General features: G+C 39.5%; 1 protein-coding gene across 12 annotated transcripts in view; it reads right to left on the bottom strand.

The window, feature by feature from the left end:
* Positions 1-18,695, bottom strand: part of TCF12 (transcription factor 12) — a 159,846-nt gene that overhangs the window by 37,158 nt on the left and 103,993 nt on the right. For 7 of the 12 annotated variants that reach the window (XM_066328488.1, XM_066328492.1, XM_066328485.1 and 4 more), the window contains exons 8-9: positions 17,074-17,209; positions 13,739-13,791 (exon numbers count right to left, since the gene is read on the bottom strand). In XM_066328488.1, coding sequence (XP_066184585.1) covers positions 13,739-13,791; positions 17,074-17,209 — 189 coding nt within the window. Of the gene's footprint in view, positions 1-1,206; positions 1,307-1,683; positions 1,967-5,527; positions 5,650-13,738; positions 13,792-17,073; positions 17,210-18,695 lie in introns of those variants that run through there. The other 5 variants (XM_066328497.1, XM_066328495.1, XM_066328493.1 and 2 more) reach the window with 5 other exon arrangements.

The following is an 18,695-nucleotide window of genomic DNA, read 5'->3' as shown; positions in this document are numbered from 1 at the left end:
ATGCCAGCATCCAAAATCTAATACAACGATCTAAATAAAAATCTCCAGCTTGAACAATGAGGTTCATGCTGACAACTACTAATTTATCAGACAATACAAATAAAAGCACTAAGACATCAAAATTAGGGTATACACTGTTCTCTGACTGTAGAAAGGTTCACACAAAGATTTGGCATATGCACCAAGAGGCGTGCTTCAGAAACTAACACAAAAACCAATCCCACAACTCCACATAACCTCCTTATGGATATTTAAATTAGTAATTTAGGCCAACTTGCAGCATTCCTAGGAGAAACAGTGGTAAAATTGACTATGATTTAAAAAAAAAAAATAAAACCTTGGGCAACATGATATAGGATGATCATATGATTTGTCATCTATTTACTAAGTTTTCAAGCTCATAAAGGTCACCTCTGACCCATAACAGGCACATGCTATCAATTTTCAAGCCATGCCCTCCTACAGTACCAGCACTTACATCTACTATATGCCTGGAAATACTTAATAAGATCAAAGCCTTTTTTCCTGCTACAAGAACAAAGAGAAATGTTGTAATAGAGTGATCTGTGCTCTAGAAAGAATAAAATCAAAACTCCATGCAAGTTATATTCCCTTTGCTTCAGGGGTACTGTATAGTTAATTTTACTTAAGTCTTATATATATCTTCACATAAAACTTCAAACAGATTGTTTTAGCCTAGGAGCAGAGATGAAAGAAAAATCATTTCATATTTGAAAGACAGCTGGCATTTATACCAAAGGAAATGAAATAGAGACCAAGCGATTTTACTGATTCCCCAACCTCTCCTCCAGTGTCTTTGCTGTTATTCAAGAAGCTCATACACAGCGTCTTTTATGAACATAAAGATCCATAATTAAATTACCACTGAACAAAAATCTTGGCAAAAAAAGTTTGCTAATGAAAGCAAAACTCACACAGGCCCACGGGAGGAGGACCAGCAATAAAGAAACAAAACAAAAACAAAACAAAAAAAAAGCCACAAAAAAAGATCAGTATCAACATCTTCCCTTTTCCTACTTAATACTATTTTTAAAACAGAAGAAAGCCAAAACCACATACAACATAAATAGACTGGAAGAAACACACCGTTGTTCATTTACCATCGTATGCTAATTTTTACACACAAAAATCAAAACTGGCGTTCTAATTTAAAAATTAAAAGTATCTACCACGAAACAGAAATACCTCGTTCCATTTCTACAAAGTTAAATCCACAGAGAAGAGGTTTTTTTTTTAGTTTCCCCCCCGCTCCGGAATGCGCTTTTTCCGGCCCCGTTCCCGTGTTGCGGGAACACTCGGCGCTCCGCGGCGCGGGCAGGGAGCGCCGCTGCCCGGGGCCGGGGCCGCCGGGGGCTGCGGAGCGCTGCCGGGGCAGCCCTGGGGAGAGCCCTGCGCGAAACCAGCCCCGAAACACCGCCGGCCAAACCCCCGGCCCCCAAAGAAAAGCCGCGGGCGCGCAGGAACGCGAACTTCGGCGGGTGTCGCGCGGCCCCGTCACACAAAGCGGCCCCCGGTCCCATGGCGGCCCCCGCTCCCCTCAGAGCCCGACCCGCCGGGCGGCCCCGGCAGCCCCTGCCCCAGCGCTGCCGGCCCGCCGGGGCCCCGGAGCGGACAACTCGCGAGAGCCCGGCCCGGCGGCCCCGGACAAAGGCGGCCCCTCACCGTCTTGCCGTTGTAGTAGTACATGAGGGAGCTGCTGCCCACGCCGGGCACGGGGTAGGCGCAGTACATGGCGCGGCTGGCGCGGGCCGGGCTCAGCGCGCCGCCTCCCGCTCCCCACGGCATCCACCCGCCGCCGCGCACATGGAGCGCTCAAAGGCGGCTTATGCAAAGCAGGACTGAACCATCTCCGGCCGGCGCGGGGGTTGGGCGCGGGGGGCGCGCCAGTCCCCGCTCCGCGCCCCGGCCCCGGCCCCGGGAGGAGGCGCGCAAGGGCCCGCGGGCGCACAGGGCTCTGCACACGCAGCGCTACGCGCCGGCAGCCGCGGGGAACCCGCACATGGGCACGTCCTGAGCCCTGAGATAATCGTCTGCTTTTTGTTTTAATTAAATTAGAGCACTTGTGGCCGTGCAGACGCTGCTCGATGCAGCTCCAGCCACACGGCCATCTGGCTCTGTCTAAAGTTGCTTCCAACTTTGGCAAACGCTTCCCAAAGGCGCGGGGAGCTGCTGGGAGCGAGTCCCAGGGGAGAGCCCGAGCACCCAGCGCTCCCGGGGCCCTCCCAGGAGGACAGCTTGGGGCAGGGAGCGACCCTGACACAGACAACACTTACACGGGCTGCCTGGGTTTTTAAAAAAAACCCTAGAAATCATGTAAATATTTTCACACTATGGAATCGTCCAAAATCCATCTTTAAGATGGGGTATACAAACTATAAGGAAAGATTCTCTTAGAAACACAAGTCTAGGGTCCCTTTATATTGTATTTTGTATGAATAAAGCACACATTCGTGCCCATACAAGACAGGGCAGAGAAGGGGAGAGGACCTCAGCAACTTTGTCGTATCACAAAAACCTGAATTATTCAACACAGCAAACAGACTGCAACTTCCAGTACAGAGATCCCTCAATATTTGCACACTATCAATGCCTGGTAGGCCTTTTTGCTTTCTTCACTAAGCAGTGGTATTAACTAACATTAACTCTTAATGAGGCGTACATTTTTTTTATTTTCTACAAGTGAACACAGCTGGTTATTAACTGAGCTTCTGCTAAGTCACATACCAACTTCAATCCAGGGAAAAAAAGGTTAACACACAACCACATTTCTCCACCTCTAGTTGTGTCTACTGCCAATGCTGTGAATTCTCCCTGCCTTCCTCTTGACAAAAGCAGGAAAATATTTCAGGATAAGGAAAAAAAAAAATGGGTAAAGTTCAATTCAGCCATTTACAGGGAGAGAAAGCAAGTTGCAGAAGTCTGGTTCATTCTGCCAAGCACCGCGTGTGTCAGTGAAACCCTCTGAACTAAAAAGATCCACAAGGGTGATAAACTGACTGCAGCTGAATACTACAATCAGATAAAAATCTCTGTGTAATGTCCATTATCTCAGGACATAACTACTGTAGTGTCTATAAATATACAGAATATATACACACTGACAAAAAAATATTCCCATCTCAAGCTTCAAATGCTTTTTCAGTGAACTCTTCCAGTCAATTAGACTATCATGCTCAGAGTATGTTGGCAAATACATCCTGAAGTTTCCATCTGCTGAGGAACACTTGCATTTTTACTGCAAGTCAAACTACGCATCCAGAACTGCTTAACTATGCAGCAAAGCTAATGATATCTGAACCAAACTCCTCTGCAATACAAAAGGCGTAGCAGCAGCAGCTGCAAAAAAGAACATCACTATACTGCAGACTATTAAATTGCCAGGCCTGCAGAGTGACTGGCGGCTTCCCTCTTCCCTAGGGACCACAAAGACCCATTTCAGTCCCCAGAGAGTCCGTAAGAACCTTTGATTTGCAGCTAACAACGCCATTCCTTAAAGCTTCTCACTAATGTTCAGGACTGTACAGATGAGACATGCTAAAAGATCTTCAGATCTTTGCCTGTGCTACTTCTTAGAGTGCACTACATGAAAAATACTACTTCAGAATAATGTACAAGTTAGAAAAGTTGGAAAAGGCACTTTCAGATTACAGACTTGAAGTAGGAAGAGAACTCCTTTTTAAAAAAATTATTTTAGTATGCAAACTTTTGAAACATCAGAAATACTTCCAGGGTAACTGCAGTCAGTTTTTTGAAGCCTACCACCAACACAGTTGTAATGGCTACTGCACCTCCATGCACATGTGCCCAGTTTTCAAAATAGCTGTATTAACAATGAAGAGCATGACCAAGCCCCCTTCCAATAACAACCATTATCCACCTATACAAGCAATTGGAAAAATGTTAAAAACATCAAGCAGAAAAACCTAACTTGACTGTGCAGCATTCAAGTGGGAGGCTGCTCTGTGTATAGCTGCCCTATACTTGTACAGGGCAATGTAGCAAAAAAATACATAGGTAATATTAACTAGTAATGTTTACTAACACTATTACCATTTATCAGTAGGAGTAAATCATTAACCTTGCTCACCAGCACATGGGTAAGACAAAAGCAACAATATGATCAATAAAACTGAGAAACGCCATTGCAAACGTCTGTTTGTAGACAAACTGGTCCCTCCATAATGAGTCACTAAATGAATTTGCTCCTGACTTACTTCCCCACAAATCAAAAGGATAACAATTGCATTTTACTGAAAAGGAAATTATTTGTCCTACACTCAGTTATGTCATTGGGAATAAAATCTTGAGTGCCCAATGCTTGAAACATATCACCATATCTGCTCCACATTTACTGTACAAAACCATTGTTTCTTACATTTGGTACACTGATTCACCATACAGGATCAGGCCTGAATTCCATCACCACATCAAAACCACATAAGTTTACTTTCACCAGGATAAAATATGAACCTAAAATGGAAGAATTTGAACGACTACTGAAAAAAATGTTATGTTGTTAGCAATAACTGTATTTGCAGGAACTGCTACCAGGTAACTATTCCAAAAGCTCCTGAAGTCCAAAGCAAGTTTTTGTTTTGTGGTTGCAATTTTTCTAATCCTCATTTAAGCCAAGCAACAGCTGCTCTGAAATTTGTTTTCTTAAGAGAATCATGTTACAGTGAAATGAATCATAGCTGGATCAGCGATACTGTACAGGGTACAGTTGTTTACTCCATTTTTCCTTGGTGACAAGTCAAGGGTTAATCTTATGACTCAGCCTGACAAAACAAGTCAGCTGGAGACAGGGCCAATTTTTTAAACTTGATTTCAGACAGACATGCCGTCAGCAGAGGAGCACTGAACTGACATGCACTTTGTAGCCCGAATTGTTTCCACTCATGACCCTGTAGTGTGTGTCAAAAACAATAAACTGCCTGTTCCTAAAGTATGGAAAGAGATTATGAAAGCCAATGCAGAGTGAAATACTGACCTAAAAATAAACGAAGCTACCTGTAAGAGAATATTTTCAAAGATGATTTTACCACTAGGAGATTTTGTGAATGAACCACGTTCTCCCTGAAAACAAACTTTTATGTGAAATACATTTTTGTTCCATTTGTCAGAGCCACAAAGCAACTACACAACAGACCATATGTAATTCATCGTTTGAATTTATAAAAAAATAAACATAATTTCTACAGATTAGTAAATGTTATACCATATAAAAGATAGTTATGTAACTGTCTCAACAGATGAGCCATTCTCTAGTCAAACATATTACACAAAACTGAAATATCAAAACCCTTTAAAAAGATTCACGCCTTTTATCAGTTTTGTTATTTTACATGTGACTGATCTAAGACAAAAAGCACCAAATCTTTTAAAATTATGTGCTACTAGAAATTAAAGCTCCTCTTTCACCAACAAAAATAACTGTGATGTGTAAACTCAAGTATCTCCTTGTGGAGAGCTAGTTTCAGTCTTACTGAAAAAAAAAAAAAAATACTGGTGAAATGGTAACATGATGAAAAGCCCAAGCCTGCCTTCAGTGGGGAAACCAGATCTTTTGTTCTTACCACCTTCCTTTAATTTCACAGGGGCTAGGCTAACCTTCTAGCTTTGGCAATAAGGCAAAGGCAACTGTCCTAGAACTCTCTCCTCTCCACCCCACACTGTCCGAGGCTGGAACTTCTTATCAATTCCAACCACGTTCAAGAGAGGCACAGAAGTTTCACAAGTGATAAAGTTCTTATCGGTTCTAAGAAAACTGGAACCTGAACAGGAGAGACAGACTCGAACTGATACAGAACAACCTGTTGCTATCTAAAATATACATAATAATGTTGAGCTGCTTGTCTAACAAAAATTCAGAAAAAAAAATCTATACATCTTAGGATTCCCAATATAACTTATTTTAGAGCCAAACATTTATGATTATTAACTATAGCAAAGGCAGAGTTAGGACCATTGCTAAGCCATGCATTGAATATGTGGCATAATGCAACTGTCAGAATAAACGAGATTCCAAGCTGGCTGTTTTCAGGGGAAAACACAATGCTTATTATATTGTCCTCCATGTAATTCATCAGCTAAGTAAATGTTAATTTATTTTAAAATCCTGGAAGGATAGCCTTCTGTGTTAACCAACTACTAAGCATGCTGCTCAGCAGAGATGGAGCAGATGAGCTGTATGGAAGGCAATTTAAAATAACCCAGTAGACTAAATTTTATAGGCAATCCCTCCTGCCAATATCCAAAGGATGATGTTTTATGCAAATTAATTTACTAATCTACACAAGAGCTAAAATAGTTTGGTGGTTTTCCTTTTCAAAGGGTTTGTCTTTAACTGCACATTTGACATTCATGTTACTATAACCAGGGAAAAAGAGTTTAAACTGATAGCGAATAGACAGTAAATACTAATTAAATGTATATTAATTGCTATCCATTACTTTTACCTTGCTGTATTAGAAGGTTGAGGGATTGTTGAGGATTTTATTTTTGATTTGGGCGTGGGTTTTTTTTGTTGTTTTTTTGTTGTTGTTGTTTTTGGCTTTGTTTTTTTTTTTTTTTCCCCTGCAAAAATCTCCAGTTAGCTCTGGCAGATATGGGTAAAAGAAGATTTTTTTTTTTTTTTAAATAGGAAACTGCAGCTAGGACTTTTCTGTTTCAGTAGTTCTCTAAATAATAATGAATTTATTCAGTGTTCAAGTTGAATTTATCCAATTTTATGAGATATTTGACTTATTAAACAAATATTTTCTTGGAATGGGAAGAATGAGGGGAAAAGTGCTGTGTATCCCCTTCTTCAGAATCAATCCCAAAATAATTTCTTGGAGGAAGTTTTAAAATTTGTTTCAAAATCATTCAAACCTAACTTTGATTGGATATTGCTCAAGTTCAGAAAGTTCTATTATTTTGCTGGAAATATAAAGCACTCACAGTTTGAAAGCTTCTATAGAAGGTCCTAACTACCCCTATCTACATCAGAAAGTAAACAAACACGTTTATTATCCCGAGGCAATAAATGATCCTATCAGAAGCCAGATAATCACCACAAAATGTGCTAAACCCGTACCCAACCCGGCGCCTACACAGGCCTTCGGGGAGTTTTAAGCCCGGGGTAGGTTAGCTGTGAGCGGGGCTGGCCGCGGGCCGCCCGCAGCACACGCGGCGTGTCCCCGGCCCGGCTCGGCCCGGCTCGGCACGGCTCGGCTCGGCTCCCCGCCGCCTGCAGGGGGCTCCAGCGGCCCGGCCCCGCCGAGAGCCGGCCACAGAGCGCCGGGGAGCCTTTGGAAGATGGCGAGAGAGAGCTGAGAGAGCTGCGGCTCGGCACAGAGCGCCCCGCGTCCCGCCCTGCTGCTGCTGCTGCTGCTGCTGCGCTCCGGCTCGCCGCGCGGCTCGAGCGGGCAATCCATCCTTCCCCACCCAGAATCACCAATCCCCACCTCACCCAAAGGAGCGGCTCACAACTAATCCCAGCTATCACTGCAAATGGAATGAAATCCCACAGCTACGTCTCCAAGCCCGAACTACTTGTTTTCTTTATAAAACCTGATGTCGTAAGCAACTGTGGCACTAAAATAGGAAGTAATTTAATTCAATCTCTATGCCTCATTGTGTAAAAAAACATCTACATCTGAAATTTTACTTGAAGGTTACGCAATGCTTTAATTTCAGTACCATTCTTTTGGAAAAGCATTTGTTTTGGTTTTGCATTTGTTTTGTTTTTGTATTGCCCATTCCTGACAAACGACCAGGTCACAGGCAAAGCAACCTGCCCCACTTTGGGGCCGTTATAAATGACTATTATAAAGTTGGCTTTTTGCAAAATGTGTGTTATATGATTAATAACTTTGTGGTAAGGATTTAAGTTTTTATTTCTGCTATTAGTAAAGAAAATTAGGCATAGTGGTAGTAGTGATATATTATGCTTAAACTGTCTGTTTGGCTGGAATAACATCCAATGAAGATATAAAGAAGACTCTGCTATTGATACCCCGACTATCAGCATCTCCCATCTAAAGAAAACACAGACCAAGGCCCAATCTGGAGGTGATAATGAAGAGACAACCAAAAAACACGTATGCTCTAAAAAGGCGAACCCAAGAAGGGGCCATGGAAAACAATCCCTAGAATATGGAAAATAGTTTATGGAAAAATACGAATATTCAACAAACTAATACAACAAAAAGAGTATTTTAAAAAAAGCCTATGAAATAGCAATTTGTGGACTTGGCTAAATGCCAAGCCACCCAACCGACTGTACTTTGCTTTTTTCTTTATCTCCTAATTGTCTTATCTTTTATTAAAACCTATTTCTTGAAATCTACCAAAAAGTGAATCTCATTTTTCACAGGGCTGAGCGAGGAAGCCAAGGGAAACACTCCCTTCAACAGCCCATGGAGGTGCAGCAACACAACAGCCCTCACTACTTCCTAAATATTACAAAAATCTTCCCACCAAAACCACAAGTAATATCAAGCAAAAGATAGTAAGAAATAACCTTCAGAAAAGCTTGTGTCCTTATCTATTGTTATAAAACATCACACCAATTTGTGGCAATGCATACATTCATCTTTGAGGAAAAGCAGAGTTGCAGAAATTCCATGTAACTTCTCACTAAATAACATGATCTGCAATTCAGTATTTTTAATAACATTTTTTCTAATTATACACAAAATTTATGGTTATTTGATGCAAATCTACACTCTAATTTAAGAGCATCTAATACACTTGATTTGATATGTTACTAAAACTTCAAAAATAAAGTACCTCCCATAAATCCAAACACGAAGAAATTATTTGCCATCATTATATATCCATCATGGATGTATGTGTATGCAGGATTCAGAGAAGATCTCTCAATTAAGCAACCTGACATTAGTTCACCATAGTCACACGACAGGACAGTTAGTTTGGAAAAATGATCTGACGGCAATTTTTTAAAAAAGCTTTTAAAAGAGGGTTGCTCAAGTACCTTCACCCTAATTCAGTGAGAACTCGAGCTGAACTCTCACAGCAGGACTTTGCAATGGGCTGCCTGGTTGTTTAATGACAGCTAAATGTTCTCATGTAGCAAAGAGCAGGTGGGATGCTATAATCTGAGGTTACTGTGGTTTTCAGATAGATTTCAAATAAAGGCCATGATGAAAATAAACCCTACAATAATCTAACCCGAAAAACAGACCATTTTCTTATTAAATATAAAATCTCGAATATTCTTACTTGGTTTGTAACATAAGTTAGGGCTTGGATGCTTTATACATTTGCATTTTGTTCAGATTCATAGATGAACACAGTGTTTCAAAAGCAGTATTTAGCAAGTTCCTAAAAACTTTATCCCATAAATCAAGTGACAAAGAACAAGCATAAAGCAGAAGATGGAAGACTGTGTAATCAGGAAGAAATCGTAAGTTCTGTGCTGCATTACCCATCAAGATTTATTTACTCAGTTTTGTTATTTAGAATCACTTTCTAAAACACGGCAGAGCAGCAGAGCAGAGGGGTCAGGAGAGTTACTGCTGTCTTTGAGAGCTCTTGCTATTAAAGACAAGTGACAGCTGAATGTATCACTTGGCTGTGCAAGGCGATTCACAACAGATCTGAACAAACTAAACCCTGCTTTTCACATTTGGGCACCATTTGTGGACAGTGGGAAAAAATCTTACCAAAAAATGTCTCCTTAGAAAGTCATTTAAACACAACATCACAGTCAGTTCAACATCACACGAAGTATCTGCCCCAGGATGCTCCAAAGTTCTGATTCAGAGCCACTTCATAAAGTATTCCAATGGTGTTGCTTTACACCAGCCTACCTCAATACACATGGAAATTTCTAATACTGAGAGAGTCTACTTAGTGTGGTGAACATTATATTATTGCTAATACAGTATAAACTTCAATCTCTCAAAAACTGGGTTTCAGATAACCATTCAGAAGATACTTCCCATTCTACCACTTCAAATAATCCCCTTTTACCCTTTAGGAGGGGTGGAGGAAGGAAAGAACACAGAAGAGAGTAGCATCTATTATTTTTCTTCTTGTACCATTAGTATCTTTATGTGACATGTTTTGAAACATCTCTAGAAGCTCAGTCTTAAAAGACTGGCAGGAAAGCAGAAAGAAAAATGCCCTAAATGGGAGGTAGTTCCATGCATGCAAACCAAGTTTGCTGTATCTTTCCACCATAAACTATTCCTGTAAGAAATTAGCACCCATGGACTATACTACAGAGGGTAATATATGAGGAGCCCCTATAATGAAACTACAAATTGTCTTCCATTTATTCAAAAGTATAAATTTGAATTTAGAAAGAAATCCCTTGTATCATACAAGACTAATCTGACAATCTCTTATTAAATTAGTGCAACCCAAATTTTAATATTAACTGATTGTCTCAGGTACTATAGCAAGCCTAAAATACTCAAAATATCTATTAGAAACTACACAGATAACAAGCAGACATTTATGTCTGTATGTCACAGCTCATTTTCTGTAACAAAAATCAACAGATACAATGTGTTCCAGTTATTTCTCTGATATGACACTAATTAAATAGCAAAAGAATGATGACAGATATTCACACTATTTTTCTTAGAATTATGACCTCATGAGAGCCACTGATTATGGTACTAGTAACAAATGCTAGCTGAAATCTTTCCTGACTCCACACGTAAAGAGGAGGTTCCTGCTCCCAGTCCATCCATTTTGGGATGCTGATGTCCCTGGGCACTCACAGCCTCACTTGTCTGCAGCAGCTCTCCGGAAACCCTGACACCGCTCCTCTGGCCCAGGAGCTGCACTGCTTTCAGGTCACATGATGTTAGCAGTGTCTGCCTTAGTTAACTCCTACAACCAGAAAAATTCTCAGAAATACAACAGTTGTCCATCTCTAAAGAGAATGTAACTCACTGAACAGTATTTCCCCTCTTGGAACATAAACAGCACAGCAATCTTGCTGTTCACTCAAACCTGGCTTGGGAAAAAAAATGGTTTTTAATTTCTATCCTCCTCGGAGTGCTTTAAATTTAGAAGTTGTAGTTTAACATAAATCTCTGCATTTTAGCATTCAAAAATTTTTGGGCAGTGAGTCATCACTTAACAAATTATAACACAAAAACTTAAAAATGCATTTGCCTGGAACATTTAATTTTTACAGTAAGAGGACAAATTCAGATTGAGCTGCATTCCAGAAAGAAGTCAAACAATTCACCAGCACTTTTCTATGTAACTGTTTTTTACTTTGGGCCCTGATAAGAACACATTAAAAATGATAAACCACAAAACAAATAATTTCAGAAAAACAAAAGAAAAAAGAAAAAAGAAACAAACTAGAGGAAGGGTTGTTTGAGGTTTTTTTAATCATTATTACTTAAAGACTTATTAAATTACAGTTATCTAGGAAATTAAATTACTGCTGAGTATCCGTTGACATGGCAGCCTTATACTAACAAAAACATTGCAGAAACCAGTATTTTAGAAACTGAAAAATTAAAAAATACAGATTTGTATAACAAAATTAAGCATCATCTTTCTTCTGATTTTTCATATTATAATTAAACTTCTCGGGACTAAAGCAACTTTTTCCCACAATATATTCTGACTTCTTATGAAGGTTTATTTAAAATAAAGACTATACTTACATAATGATCTACTCAATTTAAATTTCTCAAGATGCTCAGTGGAATTTAGTTTTGTGTCATCTTCCACTATGCAGTATCTCATTTAATTTTTTGGATTTTTTTGTAATGTGTCATTTTACTTCAAGGCTCTATTCAGCAGTGAAAGCATTGAAATACAGAGAAACAGTGCTTAAAACCTGCAGCATCACAATCATTGATTATTCACAGTAACTGCACTTAATTGCACAGATTGGTACAATGTTAATACAAATAAAATCTATCAGCATTTTATTGTCTCCACTCTTACAGAAGAAGAATTAAATGAAAACCATTTGAAAAATACTGCTTGTTAAAATTAATCCCTGGTAAGAGAAATGAGAGAAATCCTTCATTCTCCAAAATGATCTCTTTACCTGGCTGGTGCTACTAAATATTAAACGTGTAGCGTAAGCTCCATTACTGCCGAAAATTACTGTAATAAATTTCAGTGAAAATTGCACTGCTATGTGTTTTAGCTTCTCTGACATTTTAAATATATTTTTGTTAAACTAGCAGAAATCATCTGCTAGACTGTAAAGCCACCCTACATAACACGCAACTGTTAAAATGTAAATTGCCAAACTATTTTTAGCTGCTGCTGAAGGGGAGGGAAAAAAAAAAAAAAAAAAAAGGAGGGGGGGAAAGAAGAATATTCCTGGCCTCGGGAATAATGATTTGAGGCATTGTGTTCATTTTGTTTATCAAGCAGCTATTCAGCCTCTAGTGGGGCCCAAGTGCTTATGCAAGCAAAAGCTTTTAAGAGTGCCTGCAGCTGCAATCCTGGCTTCCAGGTAGGCTGCAGGTTCAGAACACAGCTGCCCCAGGCTATCCACACTATCTCAGCTCCATCTGGAAGTACTGTTAAAATAGGATTTCAGATCCCGGGTTCTGTCTGCATCATCGTGAGCAGGGGGAGGAAGAAGCGAAAGAGAGGGAGGAGAGAACAGGGGAGATGCGAGGACTAGAAGACACCATCCGTGGTTCAGCCTCAATACAAAATGAAAAGCTCAGCCCCATTTTGCTCCCACTATATTACTGTTGCCTGTGCAGTGTGCTCTATTCAGCCTATCCGGCTTTGAGTTATGACTCATCCAAGTGCACCTGCGACCATGTGTTAAGTACTGCCAAATAAAAGCCCAACATCCATTTACACAACAAAGAGATGTATCCCGCAAGGCAGCGGAGCTTCCCCCTCCCCTCCTGTTTGTTCTGAGCAGGGGAAAAAATAATTCTGTCCTTCACTTCACTGGGGATTTTTCACTTCACGTGGATTTTTAAATGCAGATTCATTTATAAACAATTTTCTTCCTTTTAAGAATAAAGCGTATTTAATACCACAAAACACCCCTATAGCATTAGATTATCACAGCCATTAATGATTTTTCCACCAAAACCCTTCCAACCTTTTTTATCAAAGCCCTTTATTCTCGAAGGATAAATTTTCAAGCAAAGAGGGATCAACAAACTAGTTGCTTGAAAGCTTTCCTGATGCTAGGCTGAAGTTAGGAAAGGCTTAATGAAGGCTTTAAAATCCACCAGGGCTTCACAATGAACATCTGACTCGGTGATTTATGCATATTAATAACCTCAGTCCTACTGAGGCAAGCTGAGCTGTACATGTCCTCCGAATCTTAATGTCTTCAGCTCCACTGGGATTATTACAAATGTAAATTTCTAAGATTCTCAGCTATTAATCTCTGTCTGTCCTCCTGTTCAGCAACATAATGACTAATTAAACATCAAAAGACCTGTACAGGAGATCTTCTTTGACAGCTCCTGGCCCAGCTCTCTTCCCAAGAGAGGAATTCAAATGACAGGGACAAGTGGGTAGGAGCATATGAGCGAGCTACAAATCACTGCTATGAAATCTAAAAATTCCACATCAAATGTGGATTTAGTCCTGCAGAACCACTCCCAATTACCTAGCCTGGCTGTTCATGTCCAGCAGACAGCCCTCCTAACGCTAAAGTTCAGTAATTTGTATGTGTGGCAGGTAAAGAGAATGCAATCTGAACCCAATGTTTATCACTACAAGTAAAAAATGAAGTACTTACGGAAGAAGGCAAACCAGGGGGCACCTTTCTTACTTTCTTTGTCTGTAGAGGATCTGTATACAGAAAAATAGCATTTCATCAGGTATCTACATTACAGGTGAAAAAGAATAAATGGCTACACTGCTCAGGTTTTTTTCCTTCCAGGATAAAATTCTTATTTTTCAATTTTATGCATTTTTTTATTCCCTGGCAAAGAGATCTTTCTTCCACATCAATATAAAAGTGTTAAATACTGATGTTCTCCTCTGAAATAAAGCTTTGATATATAGTTACTTTAAATTCTTTTCCTAAGGAAAACAGTTATTCCTAAGAACAGTTACTCTGAAGGGTATACTTATGACCTTATACACTTGCTAAGAAACAAAGTAAGGTTTTGAGATATACAAGGAGGAAAACGGGACTCCTTAGCAAGAGAAACGCTTTCCCTTCTGCACATCAGGGTAAAGACAGAACTCTCCAAAAGGAATTTGACATGTCACCCTAGGACAACACGCTAAGGTATGATTTAGATTCTAAGAATACTAACACGATGGAAATTTTATAGTTTTTAGACTCTACCAAGGTTGTAAATAAACAGCAAATTTAACGACCTAATTACTTTCCTTGAGTAATAAAGTCAATACATCTTAAATTTGCATGTAACAGTACAGTTGGAGGTATGATACCTGCTTCTTTCTTCCAATAGGTGTTGCATTATCAAAAAAGCACCCAGCAATTTCACTACCTAAACCAAGAATCTCAACCAGTTTAATCACATGCTAATACAATTAATCTGAACACTGCATGCAAATTACAAATTAACTGATGTTTTGAAGACGAGTATCTGGCAAGGTTACCAGTTCTACAGTTAACCAATAAAGTCTTCAATTAAAACACAAAATTCCTATTTTTCTGTTTTCAATCAGAACATTTATGATGATATGACAAGATATCGGTGAGATAAGGTGAAATATCTGATGGATATCTTTAATCTCATCATTTCCCATAGGGCACACTCACAAAGAAAAGAAAAGGACTTTTAGAAGAGATATTTACATTGGATTCAGAGTGTCACCTGGAAGAGAACACTGGTTGGTTTCAATGCAATTTAAAATGAAATTTAACAAGAGCTTTTTAAAATCCTGGTCAGACAACTCCTTTTTGGGGATAAAATGGGCATAATTTGACTTCATTAGAAATTCTCAGGCAGCAGATTTGTAGCACTTAACAAGTCCATTAAAAATAAAAAAAAATTAAAACTCAGACATACTTTCTCAAGCCATTGGAAATTACTTGAGATAAAAGTGTACTTCCTCCTCCTGAGATTCCTGGAAAAACACTCCCATGAATTTGTAACCACCACTTGCCATATCCCAGGTTCCAAGCCCCGGATTCAACCACGACAGACAGAGAAATATCACCGGTTTGGACAGTCCCTGAGCTTCTCTTTCAAAGAAAAAGCTAAATACACTCTGAAAACTCCACACTTCACTTCCATTTGTTTCATTTAATGACATCAGGAACTGCCCAAACTCTCTACGGTTTGCCCAGGAAACAAGAATCCTGTTCAGGACCATCTCACTGACTGCTGCACCCAGTGCCCAGCTCCAGCAGCCCCTGCTACTCAAACCCAGAGCAGGTCACTGCTGTGAGTAGCCTCTCACTAAAACCCTTTCAGTGTGGGCAAAACACCATCATCATCATCTTAAAACACAAATCTTTGTTACTGAAATTTCACCACCCTTTCAAGCTGTAAACAATTCCACTGAACTTTTGTAAGAGCGTTCTTTTTCTGAAAGAGGTGTGAGGACCTGCTGTGTTTGTTCTGGTATTCTGAGCAACAGGAATACTTAGAACAATCTTCATAAAGACAGCCAGCCCTAAGTTAAATGGCAATTGGCTTAACAACAAGGTAAAAAGGTTATATAAATAAGGTATTTTATATTAGGAGAAGAGAAAATGCCCTTAAACTGTACCAAGGGAGATTTAGCTTCGATGTCAGGGAAAATTTCTTCACTGAAAAGGCTTCCAGGCATTGGAACAAACTGCCCAGGAAGTGGTGGACACCATCCCTGAAGGGATTTCAAAGGTGTGTAGGTGTGTGGCACCTGGGGACATGAGTTACTGGTGGACTGGGCAGTGCTGGGGTAAAGGTTGGACTCGATGGTCTTAGAGAGCTTTTTCAAATGAAATTATTTCACGATATATAAGATTAAGTTCCAAAGTAATATTTTCTATTTAAAAAAAATTTTTACATTTCAAGCATGTTCAGGACTATTTTAGTGCCCAAGAAGTTTGCAGTTACAGGTAATATTAAAGTTATTTCACAAAGAAATTTGTATTTGAAAATTTTATTTTGGGTAGAGTATGGTTGGAGTTACCAATCTGGTTCAAATGAACAAGACTTTTTATTGTGGATTAGAGGTGCTATACAGAATGAGGGGCATTAAACACTCAAGCATATAATTAGAGAAATTCTAATGACCTATCATACTAATACAGAAATATATGGTAACTAGATGTTTTGAAGCAGGCTATATAACTAAAATATAATGGCAAACTAGAATATAAGTCTCTCTTTATACCAGAAAGATTTTTTAAATGTGCACACCCAATTATTCACAAGTCTTACAGCAGATCCTATAGAACAGCTGGTTCATTCTTGATTCTCTGATTCAACAGAATTAGAGAGCTATAAAATATTGCCACTGTCTATGGCCAGGTATAAAAATTCCATTCACCTCCAACTATGCCCAGATTAACATACTAATACTGTCATAAGGATTATACAATTTTTAGGCAAGTTCCTGCCAGCATATTTTGCAAGGTAGTTTGATTTTTGGATAAACTACTAGCCTCCAATTGCTAAGATCTTTAAAGGCATGTTGAACCAATTACAATGAACTATATATTGCCCTGAATAAAGTTACTTTTAGCATATAAAAGGATAATTGTTTCCCCTTTGTGTCCTTCCCCTACTAAATAATGGTAATGACCTCAAGGTCAGGCATTTCCAGGAGTTAATGATGGCACGGGTTAAGGGCACTCAGCTGGTCATCAGCTCCTATCCATCTGTCATTATTGCTTTTGCAATTAAGGGTTTTATTAGAGTTTCTTGTTTGTTTTGTAAGCCAGACTGACCAGTGTTGAATCCAAGCTAGCATCTCAGAGAAAATGTTAACAATTTCAATTTTTCTCTTTATATAGCAATTTGGTGTCATTTCAATTTCTCAGCACAGAGCAATCTCCTGTATATTAAATTATTGTAAAAAAAAAAAAAAAAAAAAGGAAAAAAAGGTGTCTGCAGAGAAGCATCATGAACAAAAGTTTCAACCCAAACTGTCTGTGTTGCTTACCAAGAGCTGGTGAGTCATGAAGTGGTCGTCGGCGCTGATTTGTGCCAGAAAATGGGTAGTAGGGTGTTCCAGGCTTCCCAGAGGATGACAGCTGACCTGGACTTCCAAGCCCCATATCAGACCGAAGCAGACTGGACTACAAAAGTAAAAAGTACACAGAGAAAAGTTCAAATTCAGCTCTACAGCAATGCAGCTGTTAATACACCAGGCTGACAGACTATTTACCACTTACTGCTCTTGGCATTGATAGGAATTTACTGGGATTTAGTGAAGGTTCTAGAGTTGAAAAAAATGTAGATTTTTAAAATCAATGTTCGGAGTATGTACTATAGCACAACTCAGAAAAGCAGAGCAAGTTTGGCTGTGAGCATCCAGAAAGCCATAACCATTTCAGCTGAAAACATCTAAAAGAATCAATTCATGTTTAAATTTTAAACAAAAATCATAATCCTTTGTTTAGTTTGCAATATAACACCTCTTCTATTACACAATATAAACATAATTGATAAAAACTGCTAAGACTTTATAGCGTGACATTAAGTTTTATCACATACTTAGAAATCAAGACTTAGATTACATTCATAAAAACATGGAATAACATTGTCCAAAAAAAAAATCAAATGCAGACAAGAGATAACTGAGTAGATTAATGAACAGAACATGAAAAACTGACATTTTAAAAACTTCAAACTAACAAGTAGTTGAACCCTACCCTTTTTGTTCCCTTTTCATGCAGTAAAAACAAAAACATTCTAAACACCTAACAAGTGCATTGTATATTGTTTGACCTCACATTATCTGGATTTCCTCTGTAAAACTGAAATGAATGTTGGTGATTTAGAACAACATCGTTTTTCCATGGGTGATGTTATATTTAGCTTTGTTTTAGTCTGAAAACCCTGACTTGGAGTGAAACCCACAGAACTGCCTGTACAGAAAATGTACCAGGTGGTAAAAATTCACCGTGTTTCACTCCTGGCTGGTGCATACAGCTTTCCTCATGGAGCAGGATCCACTCTACGCTGCACACAGCTGAAGACACGCTGCTCTTACTGTCTGCCAGTGTTTTAAGGTCATGGTGAAGCAGCACCCTCAGAAGCAATTTGATTTTTTTCAGCCGTGGTCAGTACATGGTGCAGCCTTGCCAGACAAGGGGGTGAAGCTGGCAGGACAACAGGGAATGTCAGACTCATCTGCACTGACATTTCATGGGGAGGTGATGCTAAGACAGAAACTGCTAACTGGAGTAACCTTTATACCAAAACCCTGCCTGATTTCTCCCAAGCCACCATTGCTGGTCCCATCCAGCTGCTCTCCAGGAGGAGCCCTCGCAGGTTCCAGAGGTTTCACCAAACCCTCTGGTGGGCTGGATCACGGCAGGAACCGCCCCAGTGCTGCTGCCTGCTTGGGACACAGCAGCCCAAGGGTCACTCATGGCTCCTGGTCTCCTCACCTTCCCTTCTGAGGCCCAAATACCTCATTCATAAATAAATGAATTTTTTGGGTTACACTAGATCATCAAAACACATTTATCTGGTGTGAGGAGTTGTGAAAGGTGAGGTGTCAGAAAGGTACTAAATGCCTTCTACCTTGCAGTGCACTGGGATTAGCAGAATATTAAG

This window comes from Sylvia atricapilla, chromosome 13, assembly GCF_009819655.1.
Source record: "Sylvia atricapilla isolate bSylAtr1 chromosome 13, bSylAtr1.pri, whole genome shotgun sequence".
NCBI classification, from domain to species: Eukaryota; Metazoa; Chordata; class Aves; order Passeriformes; family Sylviidae; genus Sylvia; species Sylvia atricapilla.
The sequence above is the reverse complement of the archived record's forward strand: the minus strand, read 5'-3'. Positions and strand labels throughout refer to the sequence as shown.